Source organism: Limulus polyphemus, unplaced genomic scaffold, assembly GCF_000517525.1.
Source record: "Limulus polyphemus unplaced genomic scaffold, Limulus_polyphemus-2.1.2 Scaffold26, whole genome shotgun sequence".
NCBI classification, from domain to species: Eukaryota; Metazoa; Arthropoda; class Merostomata; order Xiphosura; family Limulidae; genus Limulus; species Limulus polyphemus.
The window spans coordinates 964,965-980,000 of record NW_013665636.1 but is presented as its reverse complement, the minus strand read 5'-3'; the positions used below and the strand labels follow the sequence as shown (position 1 = coordinate 980,000).

General features: G+C 33.0%; 2 protein-coding genes across 3 annotated transcripts in view; both read left to right on the top strand.

The window, feature by feature from the left end:
• The first annotated feature begins 669 nt into the window (after nucleotides 1–669).
• On the top strand, nucleotides 670–5,835 carry LOC106459168 (hamartin-like). Its single transcript, XM_022385795.1, is given in 2 exon segments — nucleotides 670–1,958; nucleotides 1,960–5,835. Coding segments are annotated over 2 exon segments (3,474 nt in total). The 5' UTR covers nucleotides 670–1,025; the 3' UTR covers nucleotides 4,501–5,835.
• A 1,457-nt stretch (nucleotides 5,836–7,292) lies between these two features.
• LOC106459248 (serine/threonine-protein kinase MRCK alpha-like) overlaps nucleotides 7,293–15,036 on the top strand; it is a 143,320-nt gene continuing 135,576 nt past the window's right edge. For both annotated transcript variants that reach the window (XM_022385785.1, XM_013918850.2), the window contains exon 1: nucleotides 7,293–7,478. The gene's annotated coding sequence lies outside the window, so the exon portion shown is untranslated. The remainder of the gene's footprint in view (nucleotides 7,479–15,036) is intronic.

Here is a 15,036-nt window from a genome sequence, read left to right as displayed (position 1 = left end):
AATGGGCAGGTAAAATACTGGCATTTTATATCTGTATTCTGTTCATCGCTGGTATCGAAACCCGATTATAGGCCCTCAAACTTACCGTTGAGCCACCAAGGGGCTAATTAAAACAAAAAGATTCGTTAACTTGACTGTTATAGTTTTGTTTATAGAAATAATATATAATATCGCAGCTACTCCCCTGCTCTATAGTTCTGAGCTTCCTTGTTTAGTTTTTTTGTTTTTTTTACTTCTGGTTGTGAACCGTTTATTTGTGTAGATTTTATAGACTGTGAGATAGCGAATTCTACTTTTATTTTGTTTTTGTTTTGTTTGCCGTTCATTTATTATTCCTCCTATCGTTTAGTTCAACTATTCTAGTTTTTGAAAGTTTATTATAATTATTTCTGTTGTTATATTAAATAAATTTTGTTTTACCCTGGTTGTAGCGGCGTTTTATTTAGGCCATTACAATACAGATAAGAAAAGTTATTATTGAAGGAAATACTTTAATAGATAATTGAAAAATGTGAATAAAAATAGGCTCGTTTATTTGCTTGATTATTTATTAGGAATGAGATTTTTTAAAATGTTGTAATTTCTTTCACTAATAGAAGTATTAGAATTTGGTCTACCTTAAGATGAAAATTCCGGTAGATGTCAGTTAAGGACTAACCCTGTTTAGTACGGTTCCGTAATACAGCCTCACTTGTAAGTTCTATCCTATCGTTAATTGGAAAATTTAACGGTGATTTACGAGACTGAAGTTGGTTAGTCCAAACTTTATAGAGATTTGGTGTACTGATTCAATTCCTTTTAAATTAGATACAAAACTAATCGCTACTTCAAAGCTGATCTTACCACTCTGTGTTTACTAATACTAGTATATATCATAGACTCATTACATTATTCACTTAAGTTAATCACTTAATGTTACTTTTACAGCTATAGTGATTTAAAAAAAATACAGTTGTAACAGCAGTGAAACTGTTTAAAATTAGGAACTTCCGAATTTTGTCAGACGCAATCAGTTTTTCTCTAATATGGAGAAGTGTAACTCTATAAAAGAGCTATTTGGTATGTTAGAGTCAAGTGATAGTATTGTCGTTGAAGAAATTAAAGTTCTCGTACATGAAAGTTTGAACAACACTCGAGAGCCTTGGTTGCTAAATGCACTCGTAGATTATTATGTGGCTTTTCAGTCAGAAAGATGCCTTGATATCATAGTGGGTGTTCGTGAGCCACATGATAAATTCTTATTTGATAAATTGGCGGAATGTTTGAAGGGAAAGACAAGACCACAATCTCTAATGCTTTTGGGACACGTTGTTCGTAAGCAACCGTCTTGGCTTTACAAAATTGCTACTCATAAGCTGTTTACATCACTTCTTCATGTACTGAAAACAGATACAGATATACCAAATTTAATGAGTGCACTTTTAATATTAGTCACTCTTTTGCCTGTGGTTCCAGCTTCCATTGGACCTTTTCTTCAAGAGATATTTGACATATTCTCCAGATTAGCAGCATGGAATACAAAGAAACCAAGTAATGTGCCAGCAGTTTTTCTTTTGCACTTACAGGTTGGTTTGTATTCATTGTTTCACCGCTTATATGCAATGTATCCTTGCAATTTTTTAGCATATCTCAGATCTTGCTATGGCCATAGAGATCCAAACAGAGAATATTCCAACAGAGATACTTTACAGGTATTTACAAAAACAATAAAACCAATGCTTGAGCGAGTAAGGCTACACCCACTCCTAGTAACAGCTTCTAAGGATGGTGAGCTAACAACTGCTATGTGGAAGAAAATGGAAATGCATGACATTATTGTTGAATGTGCAAAACTTTCTTTGGATGTCACTGAGGGAGCATGGGAAGAAAGTTTAAATGCTGGACAGTGGCTACACAACCAGTTAAGAGACCAGCGCTTTACTGGTTCAGATCGGCACACTTTTACACCTATTAAGTGACCTTAGCTTAGTTGTTGGCCAATTAACATCACAGTATTCTGCTTCAAAAGATGCTGATACACCATCAGCCCAGGATGTTAGTACTAGTGGTAACATTTGGAGTCCTTCACACAATTGTGGCTTGGCAACACCACCTGTTGCTCCTTCTGTAACATCTGTTGAGCAAACAAGTTTTGTTGCTCCACAAACAAATTCAACGCCACAAAGCCGGAGAAACAGTCCACCATTGGATGTAGCTGTTGAAGCAACCCCAGATAATCCATTACGTAATACCACCTCATCTGAAGTTAAAAGCATGGATGAAACACAGAACATTCTACAAAGTGTGAATGCATGTCTTGATTATGAAAAGCAAAATGAGTCAGTTCATTCATCTTTCCAAACCAGTTTGACAAGTGATACATCTGAAGATGCCAAAGAGGATGAAGCAGCTGATAAAGAAGTATCAGACATTGTTGATAATATGATTTCTTCAAAACCATCAAATGATGAAGCAGGACAAGCCACACCTTTTTTGTCAACCACACATAATCTAACTTGTGGTTTGCCTGCTGAAAAAGTAGGTTATGAAGTTCCTCTTGATGAAAATGAGCTTTACAGCAGTAACAAATATAATGAAAATCATCTTCCCATGGAGCAATTTTTTAGAAATATAAGCAGACTACGTTACTTTAGTCAATGTGGCCAACCTCCTGATATACCTGTTGAATGGGTTCAGGAATCTAAATCTTTTAAAAGAGCTCAGTCATGTCCAACCCTTCAACAAATAGGTGAGGTCAGTGACTCTGTGACTGCAACAGAAATATCCAGACTAATAGCAGACTCTACAAGTGGTTTAGTGAAACCAGAAGCTGGCAGTCCTTCAACATCTAGGACTGCTTCTAGTAGTGAAGGGCCTTCTATAATTATGGGAACTACTACTACTACTACTACTCCACCTTCTACAAGTTTCATTCCTGTTCAGAATGTATCTTGTAGTTCCCAAACCACTACTGAACAATTATCATATGAACACCTGTTCTCTTTAGCTCTGATGCCTCTTCCACACTTACTTGATCCTGAGCAATGTCAAGTTAGTGGGAACCAAAAAACTGTACAAGCGACAGAACAAACTAAAACTGTGTATAGTGTCAACCAATATAGTACTTTGTCAAGTACTTTTACTCCTGAAGTTCCACTTTTCACAACTTTGTCTCCTCCAGAAGTGCTAGATCGCCATCTTCAATTTGGTAGTGACATCTACTTGAAGGAAGTCAGTAGTTTACCTTTAACCAGCTCCAAAAACACCAACTGGACACATTTTGGTGGACAAGCTCCTATAGATGAGATAAACATTTTACGTGGACAAGTTTCTTTATTACATAGTCAGCTATTGTATGAAAGGCACAAACGAGAGATTCATGCTGAGAGAAATCGACGATTACTTGGAAAGGCTAAAAGAACCCGAGCTCTTGAAGAACAGAATGTAGCAATGAAAGATCAGTTACATCTGATAGAAAAAGAAAGCCAAGAATTATTTTATCAACTGAATATCATGCAGCAGAAAATAATTAGCATGGAAAATGATAAAGATCAACAGGCTCAGAAGCTGCAAGACAATTTAAAATCTGCTTTAGAAGAAAATGAGAGATTGAATTTTTCCAATCGAGAATTACAACAGTTACTGGTTTCCCATAAACAGGAGAATGATTCTCTAAAGAAGGAATTGCAAAAAACTCAAGCAGAGCTATTTGAAGCTACAGTTGAGCTAAGTTCAGTACAGAGGGAAGCTGCTGGTTGTGAGGTGCTAAGAAAAGAAGTGGATCATCTTCGTAAAGAGTTGACATTGTATGGTGAAGTCCATTTGCGCCTCAGGAAACAAGTCGAAGCTAGTCGTCCAAAGCCTCAGCTAGAGCAAGAGCTTGAATTAATGCAGCAGGCAGCAGCAGCTGAACTAAAGAACTTCAAAGATATATTTAACACCAGAAATGCTCACTTGGAATTTTACAAGTCAGCACTGCATGACCTGGAGAAAGTATCAGCCACTAAAGATACTGTAATAAATGAACAAAAATCACTGATGGAAACTTTGAAACAGACACATAGAGATCAAATAAAGGCTTTGGAAAAAAGGATTTATTCTCTTCAGAACATTTGCCAACAGTTGGAAAGCCACATAATGGAACTGTATGAACAAATAGACAAAAGCCAGTTTACTACACCAAGAATACTGGGTAGAAGAGAACACACTGACATCCACTCATTATCTACAGCAAGATCTGAACAAGTAAGCACTATTACAGACGAAGATGGCAGTTCACAAAGAGACTTAATTTCTTCCGTTTGCCAGACAACAAATGGTACAACCATTGCAGAAAGTAACCTAAACAATTCAGGACAAAGCATAGTTTCTTCTGACCAGTCATTGTGGAGTTTAACTCAATCAGTAGAACAAGAACTGGATCATCCACCAGCAGAAAATCCTAGTGTTGAAAATTCTTTAGAAAACAGTCATTTCCTAGATGTGGAGGGACCAGTAACAACTGAAAAATGTCCTCAGTAAATTGTGTGGTGTAATATATATTACTAATCTATTGTAAAATCAGCTGTTTGAAGAATTTTTGTGTTGATTCAGTTCAGGTATACAGTTCATGTGCTATAGAAACTGATAAGTGTTTTAGCGTTAACTTATCAACGTACCTGCTAATGTAAAAGGAAAACAGTTCTTTATGTATCACTGATTTAGCTTGTTTTTTTCATCAGCAGTAGTTACATTTATGGGAATTGATGTTGAATATTGTGATATTCTGTGAACTTTTCAATATTTTATTAAATGAAGTCAAATACTAATGGTATTTTTGAACAGAGAATTATGCATAGGACAGTTAAGAATAACTAATACTAAAAGTTGAAGGTTTTGTACTATGTAACATCCCTTATTGTTTCCAAAAATAACTTTAACTTTTCTTAAATTAGTTCTTATGTCATGAATTAACTTAAAATAGAAAATATCCAACATTTGACATTTTTAGATATAAATGTAAAGAAGTTTTAAAATCTGAAGATAAAAATTATTCTTTCAAGTTAATCAGTATGTCATTTAATAAGTGTAAGAAGATAATACAAATGATTAATAAAAAATTTATGTTAGTTGAAGCTCTTCAAACCCTATGGCTAGCAAACGTTTTTTTTTTTTTTCAGTTTTGAAGAAATGTATTTATACAATGTTTCTTAGTTCTTTAAAAGATATTTGCTATTGGACTACTTTTCATACTTACTTAGCAGCATAATTTTGATGGAGTAATTTAAAGTTGTAATAAGCTAAGTTTATTTTAGTAATGCTAAAAGTGCCCCTAAATTTAGTGTGATTTCATACTGCAGTATTACTACATTTAATATAAATTATATTAATTAAGAGAGTCTGACGAAATCTGTATCTCATGACAGTTTTACTAAATGCTCAGAAGATGGCGCTACTTATCCTATGGTAGAAAATAAAGATCCAATGCTAGAAATAAAACGTATAAAAATGCTATGGACTACATTGTATAAAGAGTGATTTGAATTGACATACTTAATTTTATTTTAAAACTTAAGAGTATGCTTATCACTGGCGATTAAGTAAATTCTGCACCTTTGAATGATGTTATGTTTATGCTAAAACTTGTACGCATAACTTGTTTTACTAAAATAGAGTATTCGCTTTGACCTTAAGGATTAAAAATGTTTTTCTGTAAATAAAATTAAAAAGTTTACAGAGAAAACACTATGAATAACAGTTTGAGTTTTTAGAATAACCATTAAGAAGTTTGCAACACTAAGCTGTTGTATTTCAAATTGTTAATTGTTTGAATTTATAGAATTGTATGGGAATTTTATTGCTAATAAAATTATATCAAGCATTATGGATATTACTGTCTCGTAGAAGTTTGTGATGGAAAATACTTTAATTAACATCTCTTCATTGTATACTAAATGAGAATATACCTGTTAGTGTTGCAGTAAACGTTAAGAAATCCTCTTTTGGTAGTTTGATTTTCATTTAATTTATATGGTGGTAGCCATGTCACTATCGAATGAAAATGGAGAAAGTATTCATTATTAGTATTAAAACTATGAAATAATTTTTTTAGGAAAAAATATTGATTGCACTACTAGATAAAAATAAATTATGATGATGATGGGTTACAGCTCTAATATTCTCTAATCACCTTTAACTGATTTTGTGACATTTTCATTATATGAGATAACAGTTAAATCGTTTGTCAATAGATAATGAAACAGTTTTAGTCTTGTTTTATTCTTTCAATGCATAGTGTTTTACTAGTATAGGTTGAATGATATTTGATCGTTACAAGGGGCTTGACATGGCCTTGGTGGTTAGGGCGCTCGAATAGCTATTTACGGATCGCGAATTCGAATCCGGTCACAAAACACATTTACCCTTTCAGTCATTAGGGCTTAATAATGTTTCGGTCAATTCCACTTTTCGTTGGTGAAAGAATAGCCCAAGAGTTGGCGGTGGGTGTTGTTGATTAGCAGTCTTTCCTCTAGTCTTCTGAATTAGGGACAGCTAGCACAGACATTCATCGAGTAACTTTGTGCGAAATTTCAAAACAAACCATCGAAACGGTATAAATAGCGTGTTTTGTTTTTTCTTTTGGATGACAGGGTTTAATTTTACAACACAAATCCATTTATTATATAAGAATAAGCAATTAAGTAGAAACGCTTAAAATGTTCTGTAGGAGAAACTCGATAATTATGCTAAAAACGTGAAGTTTCTGAAGACCAGGAAAAGCAAACATTCAGCTAAATATTGTTATGTACGATAGACGTATATGTAGTATTAGTTGATCCAGTTGTAGACTTTCTTTTTGTTTGAATATTTCATATTTTTCTTTTAAATTAACTCTATTTAAGAATATATGTTGCATTATTTTCCGAAAAATATGTACGGTATGTCTCATGCTTAATATACTGTCTATAATCCTTTTAAACAATGCTCAAACAAGTAGATTTTCAACATTTATTTTTGAAAATTATTAATGAATATTTATTTTAAAGAACGATTTATTTCAGAAATTTAAGTATCAAAGTAGCGTGAATGATAAATTGAAACGTTTGCGCTGGCAGAGGCAAATATATTTAACTACAGACTGAAATGCGTTTTTTCTGCAATTCATTAGGCGAGAATTATTTTAGTTTACGGCAAAAAATGGAACTATGAATTTCTGACATTCATATTCCTCAGATTGTTAATTTTAAACAAAATTTTCAAATTAATTATTTTAACATTTTATCAGCATTATAAAAGCGCCATCTAACGCGCACTTGAAAAAATATCAAAAACCCACAATCCAGTTGTTGTGCCTATGGCTGTGGATGTTGCGTATTATGTCTGCTTAGGGATAGTTAATTTAAAGATGGAAATAGGTGATATTTCGAGTGCTAGTGATTAATTTTTCAGTGGAGATAATACAGTTTTGTCTAGAACGTACACTAAGATGATGTGATGGGTAAAGGGACACTCACAAACTGGTAATTTCTTCAGTTTTATTTTAATTCTAATTTATATTGCATTATCGGCACAATTGAATTACAATTTACATTGTAAGTTATGAGCATTTGAACTTTGAAAAATGAACAGTTGAAGTAAACTGTCATTATATCAATGGAAGATTCATAGGCATAGGACTAACAGTAACACTGTGATGCTGCTTCTGTAACGTTAATACTAATACTAATAGTGACACTTAACAGTTCTGTGACATTAATATTTAAACTGAAAGAATAAGGTTAGGTTGTCAAATTGTATTTCACTTAGTAACATAGCCCTTGGGTTTCACAAATTCTTAATCAGATATTTTTTATTGATACAGTGATTAGTACTAGGGAGACAAATACTGAAATATTTATTATTTTTAAAGCAGATTCTGAAACTTGAAAAAGAAATGCAGCAGTGATTTATCATTATTTCTCTATGTAACTTCTACTTAATTTGTAGTATCTGTTAACTAGAATACTTGTAGTAGGTCATTACCCATATAGAATGATATACTCCACATTAACAGTATTAATATTATTATTACATTGTTCTTATAGAGTATTTTTTCCCCAAGAATGCTCTTACAATTTATTTGACTTGTTAGGTTTGATAAATTTATTTTAACTTTAAGTTATAGCATCACTGCCATTACTGGTGCTTATGAAAAAACCAGGAGCTTAGGAATAGCAAAAAAGTATTCTTCTTCTAGGTGAGATAAATATTTTTATTAGAGAAGAGTTATAAGGTTAAAGCTACAACTAACAAATAATGATCAGCCAAGATTCAGTAAGAGGTTTAACATATTGGAGGTTAGAATTTTAAGATTGCTTAAGTGAAAGTTTCAATTATGAGAAAAATGTCACTGAAATATTAGGTTTCAAAACCCCCGTAAAGTATTTTTGGATGGTAAGTCAAAACTTTATTACCTATACCACCCATATGTTTCATTGGTTGTGTGTTAAATTATTATCAAAATCTGTGAGTACGTATATTCTGTGTACATATTCACATTGAATTAATTTTTTTTGTATGAAGGTGTGTGTGGGTTATCTTATTTTTTAATTCAATGTTTCTCTAACTTCACCCCCAAACTGTGCTCTTTTCAATACAGTCAATCTCGGCTGAAAGTTTAAGGGTCTTTTTTTTTTCATTTCGTTTTGTAGGGATAACTTGGGCTCATCTAAGCTATCTTATTTTATGCTATCACCCTACTCTAAACTATATAAAGAAACCCATTTTTTTATATCCAACTCTGACTTCCCAAATACTTATCCTAGGACCACTTAACTTACTGGAGGTTTGCTACATCTGAAGGCAAACTGTTCTGTAGGCCAACTGTTTTAAATTAGAAAAGTAACACTGCCTTAACTAGAGTAGCATCTTATCTTTTTATATCTTACAATGTAAACTTGTGTCCTTTAGTCTTATTTTTTTAGAAATTTCATTAGGATTTCTGGATTCCAAACCTCTAAAAATCATAAAAACCTCAACCATGTCCTCTCCCCAGAGCATTCTTTTCATTGCAAACATGTTGAGAAATTTCAGCCCCATATAATTATCCCTGAACCTGAAATCATCCTGGTAGCTCTTCTCTGAACCTTCAACAACTCAACATCCTTTTTTAGATAAGGTGATCAAAATTGGACATGACAGTAAAAATAAAAGTACCTACTCTGAACCTTATAATAGAGTGAACTGATGACCCCCTTCAACTATCACACCAAATTATGTTTCTTTTTCAGTAAAAACGGTGTTCCAATTACAAAAATTAGTTGGGTTTTTCCAAATTTCATGTAATAATGTTTTACATCTAGTGTGAAAATTAATTTTCTTGGTCCTGGACCAATTGTTAGGACTTTGTGAGGCCTTTTAACATTAAAGTAACATATGTACAACAAAAGACCATTCAGCTCTTCAGGGTTGTTTCTGTACACCCACCCCTAAGAAAAAGTAGATAATTAAATCCACTCTTTATTTTCCATCTATTCCCCTCTTAAATTCTTGTGAGGTGCAGATCCCCAATATTGCTTTTAGCAGCTCTTTCCATAAGCCAATCACAATAATACTGATTTAACTGAAACTTTGCTTACTGTTTTTATATTTGGAACTAGTGTTCTCTTATCCTATTGCTTTCAGAATACAGCACAAAGAAGTTGGATGCCTTTATCCTTTTGATTCCACAAATTATCTTTGTAAACTTCAATAAGATCACACCTTCATTTCACAAAAGAATATAACTTAGAGATTTTATCCTATCCCTGAGATAACATTTCCCTGAAGCCCTCATTGTCTCAGCAATATGTCTGAAGGCTTATAGTGTGAAAATATAGATTTTGATACCCTTGGTGGAAACAGCACAGATAGCTCATTGGGTAGCTTTGCGTTTAACAACAAACAAATCATCCATGGAGTCATCCTAGTAGCCATACTTTGAAGTCTTCCCAATAATCCAATATCTTCTGTTAGATTTGTATACCAAAACTGTACATTGTATTATCAGTGAGGCCTAACTTGTGATTTGTATAGAGATAATTACCTCTTGTGACTTATAATCAGTATGTCTAGAAATACATCCTAAAATTCTATAAGCTTTACAACTAGCAAGAGAATACTGCTTCTATGGCTCAAGTGACTTATTCATCACTATGCATAGGTCCTTTTATTCAGTCATTCTATTTTGTGGATTTTAATCAACATTAAATCTGTGATCCAGTTATGATAACCATGTATATTACCTTGAAATACTTCTTCAACATACCAATTGATTCATATAATTCTGTACTTCAGCATCCTCAACACAGGAGTTTAGTGCTATTCACAAACTTTTCACTAATTATGCCTATATCAGTATCATTGAATTAGAGAGATATTACAGTTTAAGAAGTCATCAAAATCATAAAGCACCAAGATCTCAAACCCTTGAACAATTGTACTAGTATCAATAAAAAAATAAAAAAACATTTATCATCAACACTTACCTTCTGTTACTAAACCAGTTATTTTCCACAAAGATTCCAACTTTCCAATTAATCTTTTCTGCAAATTCTTATCAAAGGCTTTTTGAAAGCAAAGCTATACAAAATCAACAGAGGTGCTTTGTTATTATTAATGTAAGCATAAAAACCCTTCACATCAAATTTAATTCTTTTTAATGTAGAAATTGTTATATCCTTGTGCAGCCTTACAGCTGTTTAGGTTTCTTAACTTCATTTTGGTTGTTAAAAACTTTATTGTTTCTGTTTTACTAAATTTCATATTATTGTAAACTTCTGTGCTTTCTCCTTTTTCATTTTACATTTAGGATTTGTATTATAGTTTGTAAGCATAGTTTTAGAAGAAATGTATTCCTTTTAAGTAAAGTAGCTGTAAGTGTATTAGTTCTCCATAGTTAAAATAATGCCTTGTTTTTGGTATTAAAATTTCTAGAATGATTTTAAAAAATTTAAATACCATTAGCATTAGTTTTCCTTAGTATCTTTAGGAATAAGTTTTGAACAAGAGAAGGTAAAAAAAAAATGTGCAGAAATTCTGTCCCGATAATGAGAATGTTAATTTACATATGTGCAACAAACAGGAATTCTCTTTAGTTGCTACTGAAAGTGATACTGAAATTGTTGAAGCAAAATTATGTGGCAAGATTGAATGAATTGTAATTGTCTTGAGCATTTATCACAATTGAAGATAACTAAAAGGTACCTTGGTATTATGTGTGAAATCCTGGGACCATTTATAGTGCACTCAAAAAGTTATACCAGAATATACATTTTTTCAGCAAAGATATTAATTGTGTAAAATGAAATTAAAGTCATGCAAAGATAAACTTGAATGAGGAATTATTACAATGAGACATATATGTTCAGGTTTGACATTATCTTTAAATAGTAGGTGGATAACCCTGTTGGTGTGAGGAGTGTGAGCTTGGCCTAGAGTGAATATTTGGTATGGCATGTGGATGAGATAGTCTGTGGGGTAAACAGGGATAAAATAGTTAGATAATGCTATCCAGGGACAAGAGTGGAGGACATAATTGATGGAGTAAGTAAAACAGTAAAGGATGCTAGCAGTGATGAAGTCTTTGTTATGTACATAAGGCTAATGATGTAGAGGAAGGGTGTAGGTCAGAGTAGCTAATTGATAACTAAAGGGATTGAAAAAGGCATTTGAAAAGTATGGCCATAACTTAATTCTATCAAGATACTACCAAGAGTTAGTTGTGGAAATGAGATTATAAGTAGGTCACTAGGGCTGAATACATGGCTTAGGTTAACATGTAAGGACAAACAAATCGGGTGGTTGGACTTGTGGAATCAGTTCAGTGGGAAAAGGAAACATTTGAAATGGATGGTTTAAACTTAAATAATGTAGTGGCTGGCTTTTTGCAAGGGCTTTTAACCTGACTGTAAAGACAGCTAAAAACTAGGACTAAACAGTGGAGAGGGTGGGGATCAATTAAATGCAGAAAGAATAAGATATAGGGAAAAGTGTAGTGTAGAAACAAAATACAGAAATAGTTTTGAGAGTAGGCTATATTATTTCTATTGTGATGATAATCAAGATTGAAGATTTTGATATTATGGGATTAACTGAAACTTTGTTAGATGTAGACAATTCTGATGGCATAACTTTCTTTGAAATACAGGGTTATAGGTTATTTAATAGGAATAGAATACTAAAAAGGGGGTGGAGGAGTGGCTTTATCTGTAAAATATGTGTTATGCCCTGTTGAACTTGAGGATATCAAAGCAATAAGATTGAATATATTTAGGTTTCTGTTAGTGGATGTAAGTTTTTAAGTATTAAAGTTAGACATCTACCTTTTATAGAAAGAATAGTGGGGGCTACTATACTGTGTGGTCTACAAAGATATTTACATTTTAGCATGCAGTCTACACAGATATTATCATCATCACAGTTTTAAAGATTCATTAAAACATAATATCTTGCTAAATATTTTATATGTATTCACATTTTTCTTCAGCAAATAATAACAATTTAATAAGTTATGTGTTCCAAAGTAGTGCCTTAAATTTAGGTTATAATTGTGCTAGTTTTGGTTGTTGGAATTTATTTCACTCCAATTATATTTGCCCCCAAAATGTTATGTAATGGTATTTTGTACTTTATTAGTTTAAGAGTATTATTTATAATAGATGGTGGCTATTGCAAATAAATGAAAGTTAAAATGGTGATGATGATAGTATCTGTGTAGACTGCACGCGATAGTAGCACTGAAGAGTGGCTCCAATGAAAGATCAGGATTGCTCACAAAGAGCATAAGGAATAAAATTAAAGAAAAGCCTTATAAATGTACATTTAAGAAGGTTAAATTAATTGATATTATGGAAAACATAAAGGATTATAGAACATCATGATAGTATGTCAAACAGGATAATAGGGAATTGAAAAAGTTATGAAAAAAAGATTGGCTTAAAAATTAACAGACGGAATTTCTTTAAACACATCAAAGAGTGAGAAAGGAAAGCTTATTTTTTAATGATTGAAATGGCTGGATAACCAAATTTCTACTTTTTTTTTTTTAGTTTTAACTCATGAATATTTGAGCAGTATTCTTCATCCTGAACTGTTGATACATGTGGATGAAAACATGATCAAACAAATTGATCACATTAATTAAGATCATGTTAAGAAAAAATTGAGAAGTTTAAAGAAATGATAAGGCTTTTGTACCAGATATTATTCCCCAAGGGAATGGATATGTGAGCCAATATCTTATATTTTTGTAAGACTTTGAATTAATGGACCAGTGCCAGAAGATTGGAAGATGACTAATATTACACATCCTGTTAAGAGACTTGATAAAAGTTGTTCAGGTAATTATAGGCCTATTAGTCTTACATCAGTGATGGGAACTGTTGGAAAGTATAATAAAATATGCTTTGTAAATAAGTTTTAAAAGTTTAGGATTTTGTCGGATAGTTAGCATGGTTTCACCAGGCAAAAATATTGCCTTACTAATCTTTTAATTTTATTGTATAGGCTATTGGAGTATTGTGTTCATTCTTGGGTTGATAACCTTAAGAAGGACATTGAATTGTTGGAAATGTTCAAAGAAGGGCTACTGAGATGGCATCTGGGATGGAAGGGTTGACACGCAAGGAAAAGTTAAGGTCTTGAAATTGTTTTCTATATAAAAGTTACAGGGGATCTGATTAAGGTGCTTAAGATTATCAAGGAAACTAAAATTGTTGATCATCACCTTCTTCCTTATGTAGTCCCAGACACCATTCTAGTAGCCCTTCTCTGAACCCTTTCCAACAATTTAATGTCCTTCTTAAAGTAAGGAACCCATGATTGAATACGGTACTCCAAATGTGGCCTAACCAGTGATCTATACAGTGAAATTATAACCTTATTAGACTTGTATTCAATATTTCTCTAGATACAGCATAAAATCTTATTTGCCCTACCACTAGCAACAGCACACTGCTTAGATGGCTTATGAGACTGATCAACCACTACACCAAGATTCCTTTCTTTTGTAACATTGTTAAGGTTATTCCCATCCAAATTATACTTATAATTCAAATAATGATAATCCACATGCATTATCTTGCATTCATTATAATTAAAACCCATCTGCCTTTTATTCACCCAACTCGCTAAATGATCCAAATTCTTTTGTAAAGCAGCAGCATCCTCCTCACAGCCAGGCAACACTCAAGACCTTAATATTGTCGGCAAACTTAAGCAATTTGTTGACCATTTCTTCATTTTTGTTACTGATCTAAATCAAAAACAGCAAATGTTCTAACATTGAGCCATAAGGTACTTCACTTGTGACATTAACCCAGTTTTACTGAACTCCATTTATAACAACCCTCTGTTTTCTTCCAAATGAGTCATTTTTCAATCAAAAGAGCCTACTTATCCCCACAACTATAGATATAACATTTTTTTTATTAACATACACAGCGTGGTCACAAGTAAATAGACACCACCTTTTCAGAAAAAATATAATTTTTCAGTCATATTCACATGAATTGATATATTTATAATTTAATTAATATCTAGTAGATCTTCCTTTCTCTTCATGGAGTTCGTTGATCTTTTGGGGCATCGTGAGAATCATCTCTTCAATTTTAGATTGTGGGATTTTCACCCACTCTTGCTTCAAAACTTGGAGTAGATCGCTCTCCGAAGTTGGTTTCTTTTGTTGTTTCTTGATTTGCCGGTCGAGTATGGCCCAGAGGTTTTCGACGGGGTTCATGTCAGGAGATTGGCTCGGCCAGGGCAACTTCTGGATACCATTTTCTTCCTGCCACTTTTGGGTGTTTCTAGCAGTGTGACACGGTGCTCAATCTTCCTGGAACAACGTTATGTTCTTGTCCACAAAACCCGAGGAATAAAGTAGCAAGAGTCCTTTCTCCAATATTTCGATGTATTTTGCAAAATTTATGTTGCCAACGCACTCCACTAAGCTCGATCTTCCACCAACCCAAACAGCTCCCCAAACCATCATGCTGAAACCATCATGCTTCACAGTTGGCTGCAATCTGTTGAGCCAAAACTCTTGGTGAGGCATTCTCCAGA